We start from the raw sequence: 23,863 nt of genomic DNA, 5'->3' as shown, positions 1-23,863 counted from the left end.
TCTCTCCCTGCTCTCCACCACTCACCCAGAGCAAAATGCCAAATTCCCACCGCCCCAAATCCAGCACCATCCCTGTCAGCCATCCCATTTTTACCCCTCTCTGAACCTCTCCCACCTCGCATCCACAAGTGGGCCCTGTTTTTCCAAACCTGCTGGCAGCAAGCATCGAACCGCGTGCTGAGGTACGAGGAAGATGCGCTCAGCGAGGGAAACCTGCTCTGCTGAAATGTAGTGGGAAATAAGCCCCAGACGTGTGGCATTTTCTTTTTCACTTTGTCTGCCCCTCGGATCGACCTCCCAGCATGTCCAAGGCTCCGTGCCCCAAACCTGCTGCCTGTGCCAAGCATCTCCCACCTTGTCCTGATATGTGTAAAAGCTCCTGGGGCCACGACTGCTACAGGAGCAGCGCAGCAATCCCCCTGTTCTCAGGGAGATGCGTGAGGGAACTTTGCTGCTCCCACGGACACCGCAAAGGGGAGATTTGCTTTGCTTAATATAATTAATGCTCATAAGAGAGCACGGCGCTCCGGGCTGTTTGCTAGAACCACTGGTGAGATTTTTATGGTGTTACAGCACACGGGTCCTGGCGTTGCTTTCATGGCAGCACGAAGAGAAAAACTATTTACATCTTGGCTTTTAGGCACTGATTTTGCAACCCCTGGACGTCAGACTGGACAGCCAGGGGGTGGCACACGTTGTCTGCTGGGGTCTCCTGCTCCTCCAGGAGCCTCCCAAGCCCTTTGGAGGGATGAGGGCTGGATGAGGGCCCTGGGGGAATTCAGCACATTCAGCTGGTGGCCATAGCATTCCCGTAGCATTCAGGAATGGATACAGCTTGCAGGCATCCCCACAGATGCTCTTTCAGATGAATGAGCCTTGATTAATTTGCTTTTGGAGCTTGACCACGAGTGCAATAAGGCGGAGGAATGAACTGCTGGCAATTTGTGCCGAGCCCGAGCAACGTGGCCGGGTGCCCTCTGCGGGGGGAGGCAGGCAGCGCGCAGCCTGCACCGAGAGCACCCCCGATCTGTGGTGTCTCCAGCGTGCTCCCATCATTGCTTGGCCAAAATCACCACGTACAAAGTGCCGACTGGGCAGGACATGGGCCAGGAGCAATAAGAAGAGCCAGAGCCCCTCGAAAGTCCCTAAGGCAGAGCCCCTCTGAAGCCGACCTTCAGTTTCTTTTCCCCCTTTCCTGCACTTTGCTTCTCACAAGTCCTGCTGCCAGCCTTTCTCTTGCACTGCCTATTTAGGAGAGATTTTCCCTGCCATCATTCACCTTGCTAGGTGCCTGAAGATGCCTAAAAGTTATTTAATCTCTGCATTAAAATTATATATATGTATTTCTGCGATATCCTCTTCTAATCTAAACCCGAGTCGCTCGCTCTAATAAAGCACTACATCAGGAAAAGGAGTGCATTAAAAAGGTGAAACTGAGCTGAAAAGTTAAATTCTGTGTCTCTTGCAGGCTGTCCCCATGAAGGGCTGCTCACAGCACGGGCACGAGGACCCAAATCTCAACCAGAACACGCTCGGCTGACCCCAAGCATCTCCTGGTGGCATCTGAGGAATGCAGGGCAGGGACTCGAGGCCCCTGAGTGATGCCCCGGGTCCCAGTGACGCAGATGGATTTAATCCTCGCTGCTTTGCACCATGCTTAGACTGCTACCCGCAGCTCGTTACCAGTCTTGTCAGTCCCCCAGACAAATCACAGAATCACAGAATGGCCTGGGTTGACAAGGCTCTTTCAGGCCCGGCAGGGAGTTGCCCCACAGGCCTATCCCTGATGGCCCTCAACCTCTCCACCTCCTCTTTGAGCCCTGCCACACCACAAGCAACACCTCAACAGTGCAACCACCACCTCTTAACTGAGGTTTCAGCAGTCACCTGGCCAAACGAGAAGGATTATCTCTTTAAAATCTCTTTACAGACAGCATAAAGCTTTGGGGGAATACGAGAGCTTTTTAAAAATATAGGTAGATTTTAATGGCGGGCAATGAAAGCCGCTCCTAGGTCATGCTAACCTTTCAGGGGCGTAATAGGCTTTTAAAAACTTGTCTAAATGGGTATTTCCCCAAATGAACTCCAGCTGCTCTGAAGGTACATTAATTCTATTAATGGATCCAACACGGCAAATCATTTTTTTTTATTTTTTTTTTGGTGGGAGGAGGGGCTGGTATAAAAGGGATTAATTTAAAATAAACCTATGAATAAAACTACCATGCAGGTACTGCCTCGTTAGCCCTGCCCACGCAATGGTGTTGGGGCACCCGCTCACCGGCCGGGGCAGGGATCAGGGGCTCCTGCAGGCAGCAGCAGCCCCGTGAGCACGGAGAGGTGGTGGGGAGCCCTCGTCTACTGAAGGAGGTGGCCAAGCAGCCATCGATCCCCAGGGTCTGTGTCTGTGCTCTCTGCCGGGGTGTCTCCATTCAAAGGCCAAGGTTAACAGCAGAAGTAGAACAGCCCGGGACGTTTTCTCTGGCCCTTTGAGGTTTTTAGCCAACTTCCTCACCTCTTGGTTGTGCTCCGTATGAAAATTTAATCATTTTTACGGCCCATTTAAACATTTTTATGTCTTTTTTTTTTCCTGCAGAAAAAAAAACCTGCGTTTGATGTAAGAATTAAAACAGTATTTCACCCCTAACTGCAATCACAGATGATGTACGGAAGCGAGCTGGCTGCACGTCAAATCAATGTAAAGCCAGAACTGAATATAACTTGGTCACTACAGCTGTGCGAGTTTTTTTCTTTTTTTTTTTTTTCTTTTTTTTTTTTTTTCCCCGTATCGGTCATAAAACGAGGCAAAAACTGTGACTGTGCTGATTTTGTATAAAACAAGCTTTCCAATACGTGACAGAGGAGAAAAAAGGAAATGGGATTAGTACGTCTGTATCTGGGTGCTGCATTTAACGTGCAATCTTGTGAAAAATAAGAGAAAATAAAGACGGATGCTCGCTGGGCAGCACCTTTACAAGAAACGTGCCCTGATCCTCCGCTGGGACCCGCACGGATGTCTCCAGCAGCTGCAGGAGCAGCTTTGATCCACGTTTCCGTCCCCTCGTCTCCCCCTTCCGAGGGCCCATTACGCTACCTGAATTTAATGGTATCCATGGCACTTGCACAATGCTTTCTAATGGGGCCGTGCAAAGAGTCAGGTTGCTAATAAAATCAAATGAGCAGCGCTGGTTTTGCATGTGAATGGTTGCGTTTAACGAAGCCATCAAATGGAAAGGGATCGCGCTTGCCGTCGCTAATAATGCCAGGTGCCACTACAAATGCATTACCACGAGCTGTGTGGGCTCCGACACGCAGGAGGATGCCGGGTGACATTACTCTGATGTGACAGGGCGGGAGAGCTGTTTCGCACGGCGAGGTAGCAATGAGGAATGAGGAAAGGCTGGGGGAAATTTACGGCGGGGACGTGTGATTCTCCAACACCCCCTCCCCCAAATTTTAAGAACGCTTCATTACCCCTCACGCTGCCGGTCTGTTTTCATTAGGTGTCACTGGGTACAGCTATTTTGTACTCTCTGGTCTTGGTGGCACCACGGTCGAGCAGCTCACAACCTTTTTCCACCGCTCCTAGAGCTACACGGAGAAGACCTGGGGTGGTGCTGCCCAGGTAGGGGTGGGGAGGGCACAGCTGTGGGCACCCACCCCCTCCTGTGGATGGGGTGGAGCACCAAAACCCAGCAGATTCACCCCACCAGCAGGGTTTTTCTGGGGGATTTAGGCCGGCCATCACCTTATGCTGGCATTACAGGGCACGTTATGGGCAGGGGAGAGGTGCCAATGCTGGGAACCAGGACCCCAGAAGGAAATCCCACAGTCATCACTTAAAAGTCACTCCTGCCCTGCTCCTTCTCACCTTCCTTTTTGCCTCTAGAAATTTATTTAAAAGCCAGAAGTGGGATTTAGACGTTAGAGCAGCTACTGACCTGATACGAGTTAATGATTTTACAAAATGCCTAAAAAATGTCTTACTTTAAAAGATTGATGTTTCCTATTGTATTTTTTCAATGCCAATTAATTACTTAATTCATTAGCAATGTAACACAAGAATAGTCTTTGAAAATCCAGTGCTTTGTGTAGATGCCTTTAATTATGGATAATTAAATACTGTGGAAGGACCTGATTATACCTCTGAGCATTTTCTAATCTGGAAAATGAAACACAGTCTTGTACCCTTCAATGCGCGTAGCGAACGCTGAGCTCGACAGCCACACGCAGGAATATTAGGGGAAAAAAATAAAAATGAAGCCCAAAATTTAGGTCAGAGGAAGGTTTTCTCAACTAAAGGAGATGCGGCTGGGGAAGATCGAGGAATTTCGGCACACATCTTTGCACGGGGCTTTCCACCACCCATGCCTTGCTGGGACATTATTTCCTTACTATACTCCTCACCTACACCTTTACTCCTTATTTTACATTTTTATTTACTCCTTATTTACACCACGGCCAATTCCTGCCCCCACAGCTGAAAAGCAACAGATTTCCTTCTCCCTTAATTAAAAGCCACTGATGATGATGATGGCGAGGGAGCATAAAGGTTTGAGGTGAGGTTTGATCCCTGCAAAATCCAGCCTGCCAGGCTCGCCACCGCTTTGACCTTACCATCTGGGAACGTTTTGGCCACTCGGAGGTTACGTGGGGAATTTTGCTCTTTTTCTTTTTCCCCACCAGGCTGGTGGAAAGCTGATGATACCAGGCTGAAGTTCAACCAGCACCTGCAGAGCTGTTTTGCTGCAAACTGCCCCTTGTGCGAGCGCTTTGTGCAGCAGAGAAAAGGCAGATCCTCACTGGGTACATGGTGCTATGAGTGACGTTGCTGACTGCTGGTCTCACGTGCATAAATACCGTGGTCGTAGCACACAAACGAACACCATAACCTCTCCTGGAAAGCATTACAGGGAGGATAAACCTCATTTACACTCGCTGAAAGGGGCGGCTTTAGAGTAGCCAGCTCTCAGCCTGTGCTCCTTCAGCACCACCTTGATGTTTGGCACGGAAAAGCTCTCTAACACTGATCTAGCTTGATGCTGGACCCGTCTCATCACTGGGGACTCGTCCCTGTTCCTCCTGGGTGTGTGTTGGGGTCCTGCTCCTTCTGCTCCAGCACCCGAGGGTTCAGCACTGCGAGGAGCACACGCGTGTGAACGTCCCCAAAAGGAGCACTGCTCGCTGGTCTGCTGCAGGGCCAACCGCTCCACGTCCCCCTGGCACCCAAGGGGCACCTCCTCTGGCTGCCACATCCCCGTGGGGACTCGCAGTTCATCCCCAGGGGACATCACAGCACCCCTGACCTGGGCAGCATGAGCCTGGAGCAGTGCGTTCACTCTCTCAGGAGTAGCCATGAAAAAAATGTGGTTTTGGTGCAAAAATATAGCAAATTAGTTATGAATACTGCAGACAGATTCCCATTTTAAATCAGTTTCCCAAGTCCTTAGTAATTACGGCTCGACGGTTTCCGTGATACACTTCTTTTTCTGTTTGACACAGCTTGAAGAGTGACCAAAATTATCTCCTCGTAGCACGGGGAGGGCGCGGGAGCCTTGCGCGAGCCTACCGCAGCGCGTCCAACAGAAGCGGGATAAATGCACCCATTAATTGGCATTAATTGCAGCCCAACGAGCAGGGTGGTGATTGCAGTGCTGCTGGTGCTCGGGAGCTGCGGGCGGAGGCAGGGAGATGCCGCACGCAGCCGCTGCAGGTGAGTGATCCACATGCACGAGGAGCCCCTTGGACGTCAGCGGTGGCCGCGGTGAGTCAGGGATCGCAGCGAGGCTCTTCTGGGCAGCTCACCCCGTGGCTCCTCGGCCCGAATGAAGTCGGAGCCTGGCAGATGAAAGCTCCAACGCTGCACAGTGGCCGTGTGACGTCCCTTAGAGGCTGACCGAGGAGCTGCCGGGGATTTACCTGCTGCTGGGGGTGGTGTGAAGGCAGGGTGGTGTGTTGGTTCCCAAGGCAGAAACCACAAACCAGAGGGATGTGCCGATGAGACGCAGGAGAAATGCTGCAGGATCGCACAAGGACCCTTGTATCTGCCTCTCCTGGCATTTCCCAGGCGCTGTAATTAGATGAGGGAGAGCAATTAAAGGTGCAGGTTGCCCCTTGCAAGTAGCAGAGCCTGCGGGCCTGATCCTGCGAGGTGCAGAGGGCTTCTTGGGGAGCACCAGGCGCCTTCAGCTCGCTCCAGCCAGGCATGGGCGGTGGCAGCCCCTCCATGGGCCCAGCACCCAGGAGTGCCTCAGCACCATCCTGGACCTCACGACTTACCCTGGCGAGGACGAGAGCCCAGTGGGAAGGATGCTCCATGTTGCAGCCAGAGATTTGAGATGTCTGCTAGTCCTTTCCCACTTGTTTTCCCCTCAGAAAATAAATTCAGAGCAGGTTCTCTAAAATGATCTGTCGGGCAAAAAGCCATTGCATCTTCCTCTTCATTTGAAATGTTCTTAATTAAAAAATAAAGTCTATATGCAAGATTGTGCCTCCCTCCCAGACTAGAGCCAGTGCATTTTGAAAACACTGAAATGGGCATCGGATCGTTCCAAGCTTTTTTTTTTTTTTTTCTTTTTTTTTTTTTCTTTTTTTTTTTTTCTTTTTTTTTTTTTTTCTCCAAGGTAGGAACAGCCAGTTTGCAATAACTGGCCTTTTTCCAAGGAACACGGCTGTGAGTCAGCAGTTTCTGACCAGCACATCCCCAGCCTCTTCAAATGCTCTCAGCCAGCAACAGTGAAAAAAAGTCTGAGCTCTGAGGAGTCTTGGACAAGTCTGTGTGCACCCTCACGCAGACCACTTCTCACGATCTAGCCCTGCGCAGGACACCGGTGCTTTTATTTGTGGTACCTCACCTCCTGCTCCCTGTACTCTCAGAACTGTCAGCTTCTCTTTCAGCACAAGACTGCTGCCACAACACGTCCTTAATTGGGACGAAAACACGGCTTATTTTATATGAAAAGGAGATACATCACTTCACATCAGTTGTGGGACTGGAACGTATCTAGATTTTTTTTTTCCAAGCTACTTGTTGAATTCCTTGTGGCAATTCCAGTTGCAGAAATGGGTAACAGTGGTGGAAATGGGTACCAATACGCACATCCTAGAGTTTATCTGAAAAGAATAAACCTGGTGAGCCCCCATGCACAAGGAATACGTTGTTCACGTAGCTTAGGATACATGTGATGGGGCTGTAGGGGCTCTGAGATATCTAAGGGAAGGCTTGGTTGCCTTTCCACATTCCTAGGAGATAAAATCTAACTTTTATTCACCATCTTTTGAGCAAAAATAAGGCTAAATCGTGTATTTGATGGGATGACACATCTGGAACTTGTGCTGGTTGGTACACTGCTCACTCACAGGGCAGGTTTCACTGGGATCCTGTGCCTCTAGGGCACTGGCAGTGCTTGGTGCTTTCCAGGCTGTTCTTCCCATGGCTCAGACGTGCCAGCAGCTACATGGTGCTGATGATCAGGGTGCCACAGTGAACTTCCCAGCCCTTGCTTTGCTGTATCAGCAGGGCCAGAGATGCCGAGGAGCCAAGCCAGACTAACAAAACCAGCCGCAGCAAAGAAAGCAACGTCCTCTCCTCTTTTCCACTGGGCGTTTATTTGCAGATGACCAAGCCTAAGCTCTTCAATCTTAGGTACTAATTCAGATCAACATTGCAAATGGGTTTTCCAAACAGAAACTGAAAACAAACAAACAAACAAAAACCACAAGAAATTACCTCCCCCAGCCAGCCAAGCTCTCCAGGAGATGTACTCTGCCTGAAAATCAGGGGTAGAGATGGAAAAAAATGCACCATAAAAATATTTTCTAATCTCTCCAGACAAACTGGCTGGCAAGATTGCAAGTGTAACAGGCTAGGATGATGTGCAAATATGCAGTAATATCCAGAATGAGACTGCTGTGCTGATTTCCTTCGCAAAGGTGTGCAGGGGTAGGAGAGACAGAAGGCTGGGACTGAGATGCGGGACCCTACCGAAGAAGCAGAGGGGATGGAGAAAGCTAAAAAAAAAAAGTGGGGGGAAGGAGAGGAAGCAGAAGAAAACTTCTATGTGCCTTTTTTTTTAATTCTAAGTTTTCTCAGACTTGCTTAGCTCTAATCTTTAATTCATATTTTCATTACAGTCTCTTTGCTCTGTAAAGTCTGCATTTCATGTAAAAGGAGCAGCTCAAACATCAATTATTTGACATAAGTCAACCCCTTGTTAAAGTCCTCTACTCTACATATGTGTTGGCTCCAATAAAAGAAGCATTAAACATTCATTAAATTAGAAATACATGAAGACAGTGTCTGCCACTCTTCCCATACAGATATGCTTAACAATCCCAACCTTCGAGAGGAGCAGAAGCAAACCCATCTCTAATCCTTTCAGAAAGCCTGACCATGCAAAACACCCCAGCCTCCTGCAATTTGCCTGTGAGTCACCCGGAGATATCAGCTCTTGCAGGTCAGATCCTCAGTGGGAGGAAATCCGAGCAAACCAACGCTGCTGGCATTACACCAAGTGACACGGACTCGGGAATTGGCTCCAGGTTTCTCTTGCAGCAAAGTGGTTTACAGCAATGTAATTGGATAAAAACGTCGCTTTTGGTCTTACACATTGCACGAAGAATCTGGTTATGTGGGGGGACAGCAACAACCACCCCTGTTTGAATTTCGGTGCTGCCTGGGCTGCTTATGTTCTGCAAAAGGAACCTGGTTTCCCAACAGGAATCTAGCAATTTTTTCACCAAAAAAAACAAGCCCACCCCCTCCTCTACAAAATGCTACTGCGGCAGCAGTGGCTCTGGAACCACTTCTGCCACAGCCTTGTGCACACAGATCTCAGCAACATTTTCCCAACGGGAAACAATCCCCAGTAAGCAAATGCATCTTCATAAGTATCTCCGAGTTTAAAGACCAACGCAGACCACACACAGCATGTTTCCAACACCTCCATGAGCTGCGTCCTTGTAATGAGAGCTTCAGAGCAAGTCCCATCCAGCAAATGACTTCTCGTAATCCTCCCCAAAGCTTCTCTTCAGGGTGATGGTAGACATTCATTTAAAGCTCTGCTGGGGCATGGAAACATGGTTAGAACCTCAGGTACAAATTGAGGATGGTGGCTTTCAGCTGCTGCCTGGCAGAGTCTTCTCCTGCCTTTACTATGTGAATGATCCTTTTCTTGCTTCCTGGGCAAAGGGAAAGGCCACAAACACTTGGGAAGCACTTAGCTGGCCTGTGAGCTCACAGATGAACATTTGGGGTTGCAATGGGCCGTCATCCTGCCAGCTCCCCAGCGCAGCACTCCCTCCATCGGGCTTTTCCCGGCAGCATCCCAGTCGCTCTCATGCTACACAGTCCCGCAGCTTCTGATTCAGCAGCATATTTAAGCATCTGCATGAGATTTCCAAAAGCAGCAGAAGGGTTTACAGATTCCTATGCACCTAACTCTCATCAGAAAATTCGGCGTCTACCAGCCTTGAGCCAGTTGGCCCGAAGTAATGGAGGTGAACAAGCTCCGCTGAAAATCGATTTCAGTGAAATAACATCTTTTTAAAGGAACAGTAGAGCAAGTACTGAAGTATTTTGTTGGGTCAGTGGTGGCTCGGCCCAAATATACCGCCTTGTTTTCAGCCTTGATCTTTTACCAGCTTTTAAATCAATCCCTTTCTTCCTTGGTTGGTAATCAAATCACTCCTTTAATTGAGCTAACAGGGCACCGCAGTTTATGTTCCTGCTGGTAAACACAAAGAACATTAGCTGACAAACAATCAAAAAGGCATCCTTTGTAGTCTCAGGAATTTTCTTTTGTGTTCAGCCTTCCATAAGCATTGATTTTCATAGCTAGGCACGAAGCCTTGATGTAGCGGGCTCTGCCACCGCAATGTTAAGGCCGCTTCTACAAATGCTGCAAAAAACAGGAGACTCCTGATTTGGGATGGTGTCCAAAAGGGAAGAAGACTCCTGATCCGGGCTGGCATCTTTTCATCAGCACAAAAGGAGTCAGCTGTGGAACAACCACCAGTCCCCATGCCCTGGGTGAATGCAGCGTGACGAGGAACAGGTCCTTCCCGTGGCCCCTCAGCGTGCCGTCCGAAAGGGCTGCTGGCCGTGGGGGCAACTGAGCACCCAAAAAGCTGGCTGACTGCCATCAATTCTTCATCCACCAAGAGCAAAGGGTGACGTGGCTATGCTATGCTACTGGTTTCGGTCTCCCCGACCTACAAAGAGGGTTGTGGAGTCCAGCAAAGTCCAGCATGGGAGATACGTCTTCTTCTTGGCCGGTCACACTCAACTTGCATTTGCACAATCAATCAGCATATTGCATAGACTTTGACTGAAGGGGTTTTAAATCTTAAAATCTGGCCATTTCAGGACTTCCTGAAATAAATTAGAAGAGGAATTTTATTTATTTTTTTTCTTTTTTTCTAAAGGAATTTCCCCATGGTTCCAAACCACTGCTTTCCATAAAGTAAATGAATATGAAGTCTTCTCGTGTCGTCTTGCCACATTTTCTGTGTTGTTTTTACTCTGCAACAGTTGTATATAATCAAATGGCAGACCAAACATCCTCTCCCCAAAACCTTCATTTTTTTCCTCATACTTTTAATTTTTTTTTCCTCATCTCATTGATTTTTTTTTTGTGGTCAATGATCATGTTAGAAGCAGATGGTTTCCAAAACAATGACCTGGAGAGTCAGTGATCCACATCTTGCAGATAAAGAACAAGCAATATTTATGCAGTAAAGCACAGGTAACTTAATACCCAGGCACTGGATTATATGGTATTAAAATCTTGGCACATTTCGAGATATCCAATAATTTGGAACAATACAGACCACATGGGAAAGTTCTTTCTGTCAATATTGGTTAACGACTTGCACTGTTAATCCATTACCCTAACCCATAATACAGTAAGCAATTTACATTTATATGGAGCCTTTTGTCCCCCAAAATCACAAAGGGCTTTGCAAAATTAACACTCCCGCAGCACAATACCTGGGCCCTGATTGGGTTGTCTTGATGATTCAGGAGGAAGAGCCCTGGGCACTGACTGAACGGCAGGCAGCATCTCCGTTTATTTTGGTGAAGGAAAGGCTGCCCCTGGCTTTGTTGGGCTGGGAAACTCCTTGGGGGATGCTCTGGGCAAAGCACACCGTGGTACAGAAGGAACAGGCTGGGGCGCCGAATGCTGATTTCAAATTAACTTGAACCGAGAAATAATGAGCAGCGAGTTTATATTCTCAGCAAATTAAGAGAGAAGCTTAGGTAAAATGTGGCTTCATGTGCTTGGAAATAAATTATTATATCCATGGAAATAAATTATTATTTACTCGGTTTTGTGCTCACGCCCTCAAATATGAAGATGTTTGTATGGAATTATTAATATTTATAGCACATTATAATAAATACCCATAACAGCTTTGCCTGAATACACGCTACTTTCCCAAGGTAAAGTCTACTGAAGGTCAAACGGATCTTCCACTTGTGCATGGAGGGCAGGACCAGACCCTTTACTTTGAAATCTGGATCAACTGTGGTAATTTAGAACTTTAATTAAAGACTCGGTGACAGATTATCTACGAGACGTCTTCCTGCTGCCCAGTATTTCATCACGAATGCCTCCAGAAGCCAGTGCTAAACTGAGTAAGCACACTTGCCAGGAAGTATTTCACCGCAGACATGTTAGCTTTTATCTGTCTTGTTGTGTAACAAATTCTTTTGTTGAGGGTTGGTGGCAACAAAAATTAAATTAAGAGCAAAACCAGACCCCCAAACAGAGATTTATAATGCTTCTTCTGTTCATCCCTCAAGAAAATGAAAGTGCCAAGGCAAAGTCTAATATTTTAGCAATTGCCTTAATGTATGTGTAAATGGGCGAAGGCGCCTTTGAAACGTGCTGAAAAGAATTTCACACTTCAGAGGGGGGAAAGAAGTTAACAATTCTATCGTGGCTTTTATTGGAATTTTAAAATTAATTTCCCTCACACAGCTGTGCCATAAAAATCCCCCGTGATGATGAAGTTTTGCTAATGTTGGGATTATTTGGGGATGCGATGCTGAGGGAGCGCTTTGCAGAATCTGGAGAGGGTGGGAGCCAGGGGATGGGTCCACCTGTGGATGATAACCACCTGGGCATGCCTACAGCCCTAGTTGCAGGAGGATGGGACCTCGTGGGGGATTTCTGCCCAGAAAGGCTTAGGTGGGAGCGGGGTGGATGGATGATCTTGCCCAACTACTGGAGAGCCTGGGGGCAGGAGGGATGGCACAGCCCACGGCAGCCCCCAGCTTGACTTTAACAGTAATAGTCAAGTTTTGGGTCCCGTGGAGGAGAGAGTTAACAGGAGCTGACACACTTTTGTCTGGAGAAGCCACAATGACTACAAATAACAACTCCGGGCCATGATTCTGCGGTCTGTCACTACCAGGAAACGTGAAATCCAGTGACCTTTCATCTCCACGACAGAAATGCTGTGCAGCACCTGGAGCCATTGCCCTTAAAACGCGCTCTGACAACCCAAGGACGACGGGCCACAAAGGAGAGAACATCCTCTCCTTCCCTCACCCCCAAATTTTGGCCTCCCTGTGAACTCGGCTTGCTCTGTGTGCGGTGCGGGTCCCGTGCCCAGCAGAGCCAGCACTGCACGAGCCATGTGCATTCAGCAAAGCATGAGGTAACAATTCCATTTCTTTTGACAACAAGGAATAAATCTCCAAAGCCGCTTGTTCAGACTGCTCTTAAACGATGGTAGAGGGAGGGAAATTGATATTGGCTTTTTATGAATCTTCAGGTCAGGTGCGTTAGAATCAACAGATTTTTGCATTAACCTCACTGCTTCACAGCACTTTTGCCCTTGGCAAGACATAATTAAGAAAGGCATGAAAATCTATCTGAATGTATCGGGAGGAAATTATTCTCCAGTTAATGGCAGCAACAGCTAAGCAAGCAGGCAAACCACGCTGCTAGCAGAGCGCAGCAAATGATGCGGGGCTGCGTTTTAAACCAAAACAAGGATTTTCCTCACCACAATTTCAAGGAGCAGCTTTTGAAACGAGGATTTGTACTACATGTTGTCCTGGGGATTAACTTTTTTTTTTTCCCCAACAGCTGTAGCCCTTGAGCTCTTCCCTCTGCCGATCTAAAAGGATGACCACAGGGACTGAGACTAAGCTAAAATCTTTTCATCACACCGAGACGTGGCACTGTAATGTCTTCACTGCTTTGGTAGAAAGAAAAAGCTACTGGATGGAAGGAGAAAAAGAAGAAGAAAAAGAAAAAAACAAATTACAAAAAAGAGGGATTTCGGTCATTTAAGTGGGACTGTCAGCTTGTGTTATCCTCATGCATTTGTGAAACTGAACTTTAATTGACTGGCTGCGGTGGAGAGCTGAAAGATAAAATCGTGGTCTCAAGATGAGCAGACAGCTTAAAATGTTGTGATCCTCATTCATTAGGATGTGTCAGAGGGGCTGGGAGGGGAAGAGGCACAGCAATGACTGTTATTCTCTCACATGAAGTTACCAAAATGTTAGAGGGAAGCAAAGGCTGGCTCCACTCTCGAAGCTACATCCAAGAAGAATAAAAAAAAAAAATGTGCTCATCTGGTTCCCTGTGACAACCAAGACTATCTTGGTGCCTACTTATTTCTATCCCTTTGCAAATTATTTCATACTACTTGTGAAGGATAAAGTCAAAATTACAAGCATTAGCCAAATATCAGTCAGTCAGCACAGACTGCAGCAGGAGGAGCTGAAAGCCCTCTGGGGGGTCCTGGCATCTCATCCCCACGGCCAGGCTGGGACATGAAGAGGGGCTCCCCTACAGGAAACCCCCACGTAGATACCCTCAAGGGACAACCACATCACCACGCCTCCTCTCCCCTTCATCCGCTGCTGACTCAGAGCAGCAAGAACTGGTCCTCAGAGACCCCCAAGGTGTGCAGGCTGCTCTTAAGAGGATGTTAAGAAGTATTTCCTTGCCTAAACCAGGTTTCAGAGAACTTTTTAGTTTATTCTCCAACAGATGAGTAGAGAAATTTGGCAAACCCATGGACGAAGCCTTCGGGCATCTAGCTGAGGGTCTCCATCACTACACCTTGCCCTGAGCCCCTTCTGCAGGTATCTGATTTTCTTCTTTCCTCCTGTCTTCCTCACTCCCATCAGTAGGAGCTGCTTCTTTCCCTGTCCTCCAGGCTCTGTTTTTGGAAGAAGGACGCTGCCCACTCCTGGTCACCGGGATGCTGGGGGCTAGACATGGGGGAGTCTGGTTACTGGGGGAGATGTCTTGGTGGTGGAGGGCTGGTGGGGAAATCCAGCAGCTCCTGGACCTCTGTGAAGCCACCTTTGAGTCTGCACTCCTGGGAAGCCCAAGCAATGTTCACAGCTCGGATTTGTGCAATGTGAGCCGGGTGGGAAGGAACTGGCAAGGGAGGGGGATTCAGCACAGTGCCCTGTAAGCAATGGGAACACAAAGTCTAAAACCACACCAACAGTGTTTATTTGGGTGCAAATGAGACTGAGCTATGGTGACAGGCACCAGGATGGCCAACCCAGCCTCTCCTGATCAGCAGGGTGCCTCATGACAACCTTTTTTTGTGCTCTTGTTGAATGCGATGGGAAACTTTGCACCCAACCACAGTGGGCCACATGCAGAAATGGTTAAAACACCCTTTTCTCTGAAATTCACTTGCAACAAACTAATGGAATTTCCTACGGACATTTTTCTGCTTTCCAGACACATAAAATTCTAGATGATACCTTTTAAAATATTTTTGAGCACGGTTTAATATAGACCTCTGGATTTCAATACCATTGGCGTAATTTCCCAGACTGCTCAGAATTGTTCCAATTCCTTTAGTAAAAATGTTTTGGATTTCCAATAGTTTCCTTTTCCCCTGTCTTAAAGAGCAGAAAATGTGTTGAAAATGTTATTTCTCTGAAAACATTTTCATTTGTGACCCAAAAGCAACCATTACTCTTTCATCCAGCAGTGGTGATGCATGTAAGAGGAAATACACATGGACAGCAAAGTCTAAACGCGAGGAGATGAGTCAAAGCAGCCACTTCTGACATTAAGAAAGCCATGAAGTGGTTTATTTGAAGCCAGCCCCCCTCTTAATCTGTCTTCATCATATCTACATTAAGAGAAAGGTGCTTTTCCAGCGATGTATGTGTGTAGGGGCTGCAATACGAGACCTGGGAGACCCTGGAAACAGATTTATTTTCCAAAGAGGTACCTTCAGTCATCCCAAAGCCTTTCCTAGAAGTCTTGCTGAATCCTACCCCAATCCATGAAATTGCAGCACAACAACGAGGGCCAATGCTACGTACAGAGATTCCAGCACACAACTTTTAATGTTACGGGCTTAGCAGTCCCAGCTGGAGTTTGGCCATTGATTTCAATGAGTTTTCCCCTGGCCTTTGGTAATTAATAATCAATGGCTTCTTAATTTATGGACAAAGACTCTGCTCTTTCCTTACATACTTGATTTCATTTGGGACTATGAGAAAAACACAAAGACATGAAATGACCATGACTGATATCAGGACTTAATCCTATAAAGCCTTACTTAAGTCAGCAATCCCAAAACTTTCAATGAGATGACACAGGCCAGGAAGGGGAGCCTACATTTTTGTAGCTGTCATCTCATAACCGAAGCCCACATACCTGGAGGAGTAACAGCCCCAACCAACGCCAGTCTGTGCCAATGGAAGCGAATCTCCTGGCAATGCATCGGTAATGACATTTTAAGAAAATGTTTCCTTTATATCTCTTTGTTAAAGCCAATACAGTACTTTCTTACCATTTTTGCAGACCGGACAACACTGCTCTGGTTCATAGACTGGGTTGACACACTCGGGAACTGCGCAGTCTGCTACAACACAGTGAACTTCATTGCTGGGCTCGCAGCGACACCATTCGCATGGCGAGGGCTAGGAACAAATCTAAAATTAGCCCGTTTCCTCCCGCAGCTCACAAGTTTGCAACATTTCTAGCTTGCCATAAGATAAACACATCAGCGTTTAATACTTCTTGACTGCATTCATTCATCATGGGTAAAAACAAATTAACCTATAGGACAAAACATCAACATCGGAAATAGGCAACCAGAACATTAGAAAAACCAGCAAGCATGGTATTTGTTTTCTCAGAGAGGGTGTATCTTTTGCCAGGCTTTAGGTCTTGTCAGTAAGAAGCCCGAGCTGAAGGGACCAGGTCTAAAAGAGGTTTGATGGAGCGACCCACCTGCTCGCCTGACACCGCACACCTCCTTAATATAACCATCGGATCTGGCCCCGGCCACTCCTGCCTGCTTTAACGAGGTTTGTGAGAAAGTGCCTCATGCTGTGAGTAATTAAGAGCCTGAATAACTCTGCTGAAATCAGGGAGTCTTGGATTAAAGCGCCTAGCTAAATGGTTTCGTTTCAGCTCCATCAATTCACAGAGGAATCTATCTACCTCCAAACATACAAATGGTACAGTTCTTGCTGCCTCACTCTAGGAGAAGATGTGAAAATCTGTTGAAAAATAGAAAGGTCAGTGTTTAGGGTTCCCCATATCCTTATGTGTTTGCAAGTGTGTTGAAAGAATGGCAACAGAGCTAAGAAAGGACAACAAGAAGGGAACGTGAAAGGAAAATAACTTCCTTTCAGTACCTGTGGGCTCAATACCTAGCTCCCAATTCCTCAGCTATGGTAGCTCCATCACTGACGCTTGAATGAGTAAATGTGGGTATTGGAACAAATGCTGCTTTCTGTTGCATCAGTGGGAACCTGCAGCAGTGGGAGTTCCTTCGTGCTCAAAACAAACAAGCGAGATGCAAACAAAAGGCGGCATCATCCCCAGGTGCTTCAAACCTCAGTGATGTGTCACTCACTTCTCCAAGACAGACACAACCCCACGAGCCCAGGTTCTGGCAGGTAAAAAGCTTTTCAGTGCACCTCTGAGAAGCTCCATATGTCTCGAGTCAAATAATTTATTCCCAGGAAATTCATTTCTACCTTAAAATGCACTAATTAAAGCTTCCCTTGCTTTGTCTCAGCATCTGCAGTCTATAATTCCTATCACCTCTCATTTGCTCACGGCTTTGGCAATTTAGATAAAATCAGCACTCCTTGAGCAAGGGAAGAAGTCTGTGGAGGTGGAATTCCTCTCTCTAATTATCTTTCCTCATTCAATTCTGCTTTGATTTCTGTCTGAAACACCAGGAATCTAAATTCATTTGACTGACATTTCTTATTCGAGGCTATTTAATACGAAGCAACAATGCAGAAGGAAATAGACAGAACTATTTGCTGAGGGATCAATAAGAAAATTGCTGCTTTGTTTTTACTCATTTTAATCGCTAATTATATGGAGCAGTAGAACGAGATCTTTGGATTTGTGGAGGCTTTCACTGACGTATCCTTCGCTTTTGTCCCAGTCTCCACTACTCCAGTAGCTGCAATCCTAAGAAGCAGTGCGACGTGCTGCTGGGGCTGCCGCCCCATCTACTGCTCGAAGATGATCAGCAGATGTAGAAGATGCCCCTGAACGAATGTGCAGCTGAGGAAATGAGACATGACACGCACATCTTCTGCTATTGTGTTGTCGGTGTAACTTGAAAATGACACTGTAATAAACCGTGATGTTACCTGACACCAAAAGCAGCTTTTCAGGAGGGAAAAACTGAGCACAATTATCAAAATAGAAGTAGGCCTTGGCAGTACGAGGAGCACACGGCCAGCAAATGAAAAGGCTGCAGTGGCACGAACTACAAAACTTTTCTCAGCCACCTCTTCTTCCCCATCCCATAAAGTTCAAACTGCATGGACTTGCCTCCAGGACTTTCCTTCCTTGATCTGACCATCTTGCTCCTGTGCAAGTGCCCCTTTGCTGTGGCTCTCACCCAGCTCCGCACCTCCACGGGCGACTCAGCCCTTCCTGCCCACTGATTTTATGAACGCCTCAGCACTTTCTCCCACCAGCCGTGTTTTGGGATCTTATTTCCAGACCCCTTTCAGAAAGCACTTTGCCCCAGGTGCACTGATTAATCCGATTTATGGGCCATTTCCACTGGAGCTGCACTTCCCGTGCAACGACTATGGGATGCAGAAAAGTCCTCTATTTATCTCCATAGGCAAGCAGAGTACCAACAAACTGGGAACCAGTGAAGGAACTGGGAACCAGGGAAAAGATATCCCAAAGTTTTGCTTCCTGATCCTTTCATCTACTTCATTTGCTCTTATTTTTCTCCAGACCATGGCAATTACTCTTTTGGTTGTTAAGGGACCCACTAGGCAGCTCTGCCAGTCTTCACAAGTTCCAGAATCTGGATTTCAAGTTTTATCCCCCACGGAGCAGGGATGCTTTCCATCACCAGTTAACAGCAGTCCCTGAAAAGAAACTCCCATCCCTACTGAGAAACAAAGCTGAGAAAATACGGAGGGTTTCTGAAGTATGAAGGAGAAAGGACACAAATCAGAGGCTCTGCCATTCCCACATGGACAGAGCAAACGCTTTATTGGTGTTCCTTAAGGTGATATTCTGCAAAAAAAGGGCTAAGATTAAAGGATCATAAAAGGCTTGGGCCAGAAGGTGATTTACACACTCCACCTGTCCATGGCACAATAATCTCTTGGAAGACTCTCTGGGGAAAGATTTGTTAGGAAGGATTTCAGGACATTGAGAGATATCGGTGCAGAAACTTTCTTCTCACCGTTGCCTGACATGAAAGGAAGTTTGCAGTGCCCAGCTGGACACAGACACACACCCACACACCAGCTGCACCCTACACCCTTACGCTTCAAGGCGTGTTTTGGGCAACGGACGTATCATGAAACCAGAGGAGCAAACCTTTTGTGGAAGGTAGCAGTACCATTACTTGGGGAAACCAGTGCAAAGCACCTAACACAGCCTTTTCACCCAATTTTCACTGGTGACCCTCAGGAGAGCTGGCGAGGAAATTCCTTCTTCATGTCATTGTCTGTGCAGGGGCTGACACAAGCCACGTTGGGAAGAAGACGTGACTGATACCTGACCACCATTTGGGATCTTTTGTGAGCAGAGCAAGTGGGAATCAGCACCAAAATGCCCTTATCAGTCTCAGCACTGGTTCTGCTTCACCTCTCCTCCTACCTGTCACTTTGAGAGAGCACAGAAGCACAAGCAAGGATGCAGACCTTGGACACCCTTGCTTACACGCCTCACCTAAGCTCACAGCCTGACTGCAAAGCCTTGGTCTCAGGTGTTGTCAAATGGGAAACATCTGCAGCTGGCAAAGTTCATTAACAAAGGAAGAGGGAAGGAAAATTAAAACAGAGAATAAAGAATACACATGACTAATAAACATTTTATGTGCCTGAGCACATAATGATAAACTTGATAGATGACATAAACAAACAAACAAAAAAGGCAGCAAAGGAAACACAATGAGAACCAGGATACACTGTGAGCAGGGGAAATCAGGAGGCCAAACCAGATGTGGATACCGTATCTCCTAATCTTTACTCTTGCTCCCATACACACACCAGCTCTGCACCATTTTCACCCTCTCTTTGGGAGCAAGTGCCAGCACACGTAGGAATTAGACTTGCTAATGTCATCCAGCCACTCCTCACGGTGAATGGGGCTGCCTTTCTTACAGGGCTGGGACCACAGCTCCTTCCCTAGTCCGTAGGATTCATAACCTCCAGAAATGTCATACCTCCCAGAGCTCTATGGCTGAGGGCTCAAGTCATCCAAAAAGCCTGGTGGACAGTGAGAGATCGCACAATCAAGCAGTTCTTCAGGAAAATAGCCTAAAACACAATCCCTTCTAAACTTGAGAGAGAGGTGGTGAAAAGAAAATGGCAATATGAATTCAAATCTCATGTCTAAATCTACACTTTTATGCTTTTCTCCAGATGAAGAGATCTCAATCAAACCTTTCCTAAACCAAGGCAGCAGGTACAGTCACACAAACAACTGATCACACAGAACTGTGAGTTTTTAGGTAAGATCTTGCAACAAGTTTCTGCAGGCCTAAGCTTTTCTGCACCTGAGACAACTCAGCTAGCCCCTGAAATCTGGTTGTCCCAAATGCTTGCTGAACTTCACCTGTATTTCACTCTTAGCTCATGCCTTGCCTACAACTACAGCATCCTAAGCCACCTCTCTGCTGCCCCAAACGTGAAAGATCTTTCTGTAACACGCAGATCGCCCTGCAGAAGCTTATTGCTGACTAGGAATAATTCTCCCTGAGTGGATGGAGTAAACTTATATGTAAGAAATATTATACTGCAGCTCTCCTCCCTGGCTCCAGTAAGGATTTCTGTGTGTGTGGGCTTGTCAGTCACTCTTTGCTGCTTCTACATAAAACCCTCTAGGGGTGCAAAGGGAGTGATTTTCCTAAGGCAAGTGAAAAACTTTCCAGCAGACACCTGGTTGATACTTTTTTTTTTTTTTACCTGTTTGTTTTGCCAGTCAGAGGTGATTTTCCTTTTTTTTCTTTGCTCTGCTTGCAGTCACCAGGCTAAGCATCCTGCTGCCCTTCCAGAGGTCCCCAAGCATGCTCATTTCAGTCCTGTATGAGGGCTCTCACGTATCTTAGAAAAGCTCTCAGGCCAAGTTTTAAGGCTGCAGACTCCTGCCACCAGCTGTGATTAATCCAGCTGGCTTCACTCAGGTTTGGGTGAAGCTCCTGATTTCCTCCAGGCACGCTTATCACAGCCACTCCCTTCACTCTGGAGCCCTCCTCGCTCTTTCAGGACAAGACATCCAATTGCAGAGTACTTGCTCCATAGCTGAGTTTTCAGCCTGGTGGAAGAAGGTCTCTACCTTTGTTGGAGCCAGCATGCAGGCTGCTCAAAGCTACTGCAAATTCTTGCAATTAACCTCCAGTCATCTCTTCCGAGGCTTATTCACTTATTAGGATTTATTGGGCTGCTCTCTTCCCCCTTCTTCCTACACAAACTGGCCAAGCTTGGAGAGGATATTAGTGCAAGAATGCCCCATGATCCCAGATTCAAAGACTTCATCTTATTGACCAGGTCCCAAGAAGTGGTCATGAAAGGACTGTGTCTTTGTACTGCCTGACTATTGCACGACAGCCCCTTATCGATTACATGCAGCTACCAGCAAACAACTACAGAGCATTACGAACTCGACACCTATTATATCACAAATACTTGACATTTCTTTTGAGGAAGGAAACAGAAAGGCTCCATGGCAATGTTTACAGCCACCTAATCATGTTACAATAGACACGTACTGATCATCGCCCCGGGGCTGCTCGAGTTTGTAGAAGACAATCTAAGTGTTTCCACTGAACTGAACAGCCCTGCTGTTGGGTCCTGCAATGCTTTCCACAGTCAAATAGGTATATTTACAAAACAGGCAGAATGACTGGAGAGATCTGCTTGGTTGACTGGAATCTGAAGTGGCATAAAACAAACCGAGGAATTATCCCAGTGGAGTTTCTTTCCGAGCCCCACGGAAACTCAAGGATCCGTCAACCTAGAGCAAATGCAAAGAAGATGCCAGGACTCTGGGTACCACTGGAAGCCTCAATCAAGCATGTTAGCTCACCGAGAAGGAATTGGTACATAAGTATACGCCTTTTCCAGGTTATATTGCAAAAGGTAAAAATGCACGGGAAGGAAACCTGAAGACCACCATCGCTGCCCGTTTCTCCATCTTTTGTGTTTTGAGAAAGCTTGTGGCAGTGCTCACAGGGACAACTGCCTTCAGCCTCTCTCCTTAGACGGACTCAACTGATGGCATCCTGCTCTGTGCAGATAAAACAGCAGGAAAAGCAGAGCAATGCAAAGTGAAGTCTGTCAAATTGGGCACTTACATCTTAAGAGGAGCTGTAACTTTTAATGACACAAAGGACAATGGCAATTCTGATGGAGATGATTTCTGTAGCTACAGTTTCAGGTGGTGAATTTATTGGCAGGAAGCAAGAGAACGAAGAAAGTTAAAAAGAACCTGATGAATAAAATCGGAGGAAAAAACAGTTTCCACATTACAGCTGAGGCGGGAAGTCATAAACCAGGGGAGATGAATAAAGAGAAACTGGGATAGCGTTCATCGAAGATACTCCTGGAGTTGAAATTAGAATCATTTTCATTGTTATTGAAATTGCCTGTGATCTCAGGCAGATTAGCAGGAGATTGCAGGGAAGTTCAGAGGATACTCACAAGCGAGAAATTTTGCAGATGCCAAACTGCAGAGAACAGGCTGCGCAGCGAGTCCCACCTGAAGGCGAGATGGAAATTTCTGTTCTGGACTGCTCAATTTGTCTTTACTATGAGCAGCACATAAATAACTGCCTAAATTATGTTAAAAGTTTGGTAAAAGGCTTTGTATTTGTATGCATGCACTAATAGAGTAACTGGCATGGGGCAAAAATCACCATAATTTTTGTCACTTAAAAAAAATAAAATCATCCATCCAGCTATTGGAGACACAGCATCAATTACACTCTGGCAACTGCGATGACTTGGGCTTTCCATTGGTGGAAAGTTGCTCAAATAAACAACCCAGTGAATGATTATAGCCAAGCACAGAGACGGAAAACACCATCAGGTTGCAAATGACTCTGCAACAGGAAAAAAGTACTAAGTCATTAGATAATTTATTTGCAGTGAAAAAGTGGAGCTGTATCCGGCTTATATGGAGAACCAGCAATACAAATGAGCTGTGCCATCCAAAATTTGAAAAATGCTTGCACCATACTGCAGATGGGCTGAAACAAGGAGCTGGATCCCCAGGAGCAGCAGAGCTGATGCCGAGAGGAGACCCTGCTTTCCTAAGGGACCCCAGCACGCAGACACACAACCAGTGCCAATGCAAGACTGAAATGCATTGACAAAACTCTCACTCAGTGGGAAGGACGAGACAAATACGTTACAGAAAACATTTGCTATAGGTGGTGACTCCACTCCATGCTCAATGCAGTCGCACCATGGCGAGGTTGAAGATGACTCGCCTTATTTTCTTCTTTCTTTCTACAGATGCTGCAGCTCTTCAACCAAAGCTCACTTTTGGTTATCCCTAACTGGTGGCTGTCTACTCACAGCTACAGGAGTCTCTCCAGGCTTTGATACTGGAAATGGAAAAGCATCAAGATGCTGTAACCCCCACCCGAGTCATGTATGTTTCTCCCCCCATAACCCCAGAGCATGCCTGTCCATAGCTGACATGCCATTATCCTTGTCATCCTCCTGTGAAACTGCCTGGGGAGCTATTCCAGATCCGTCAGCCAGACGAAGCAGAGAAGCACAGATGTGTCTGACTGTGGGCATCCTGGGCCCACATCAGATGATTCAGGATCGTGATGGCATTAGGAGCTTTGGACTCATGCATTTGCTATGTGTCACACAAACTGATGGCTTTATAGGGCTCCTGGAACCAGGGCTGGGTCTGAAAGATTCACTCCTCTAGTAGCTGACAAGACAGAAACCATCCTGCGCCGAGCCCTGGCCCCTTTTCCATGGGTGCTCTGTATCTGCAGTCCCGTTTGCTTTTCTCCCCCGAGAGCAGCAGTGGAGCTTTCCATAACAACATGTCTCTGCACTTCTATAGGAACGCTCCCTTTCTTTTGATATATGTCTCATTTTGTTCCTGACAATAGCTGTACCTCGCGTACCCTGGGGCTGAGGGAACCGAGGTCTGTATTACTTTGGTGATAATTTTTATGGCTCTATTACGATAGTTTTTTAGTTCAGACATGCCCAGTGCACAGGGACCAGGACTCCTTTCAAAAGGTTACAGCTATGACAGATGGGCCTGCAGCTCAAACGGGGGATGCACAGCCCCATTCGGACACGGGCAAAATGTCTGCGTGTGCTTCACATTTGTTAAGCTCCATTTAATATCAGGAGGGAAACTGAGCCCAGCTGGCAGCTTTC

The 23,863-nt window shown here is 46.9% G+C and overlaps 1 protein-coding gene across 5 annotated transcripts in view; it reads right to left on the bottom strand.

Annotated features, from left to right (window-relative positions):
* The window catches only part of VWC2L (von Willebrand factor C domain containing 2 like), a 36,955-nt gene that overhangs the window by 1,631 nt on the left and 11,461 nt on the right, over positions 1-23,863 (bottom strand). For 2 of the 5 annotated variants that reach the window (XM_084524442.1, XM_084524441.1), the window contains exon 3: positions 15,793-15,922. In XM_084524442.1, coding sequence (XP_084380568.1) covers positions 15,793-15,922 — 130 coding nt within the window. Of the gene's footprint in view, positions 1-6,636; positions 10,370-15,190; positions 15,712-15,792; positions 15,923-23,863 lie in introns of those variants that run through there. The other 3 variants (XM_084524444.1, XM_084524445.1, XM_084524443.1) reach the window with 3 other exon arrangements.

Source organism: Aythya ferina, assembly GCF_964211825.1.
Source record: "Aythya ferina genome assembly, chromosome: 6".
Lineage (NCBI taxonomy): Eukaryota > Metazoa > Chordata > Aves > Anseriformes > Anatidae > Aythya > Aythya ferina.
The sequence above is the reverse complement of the archived record's forward strand: the minus strand, read 5'-3'. Positions and strand labels throughout refer to the sequence as shown.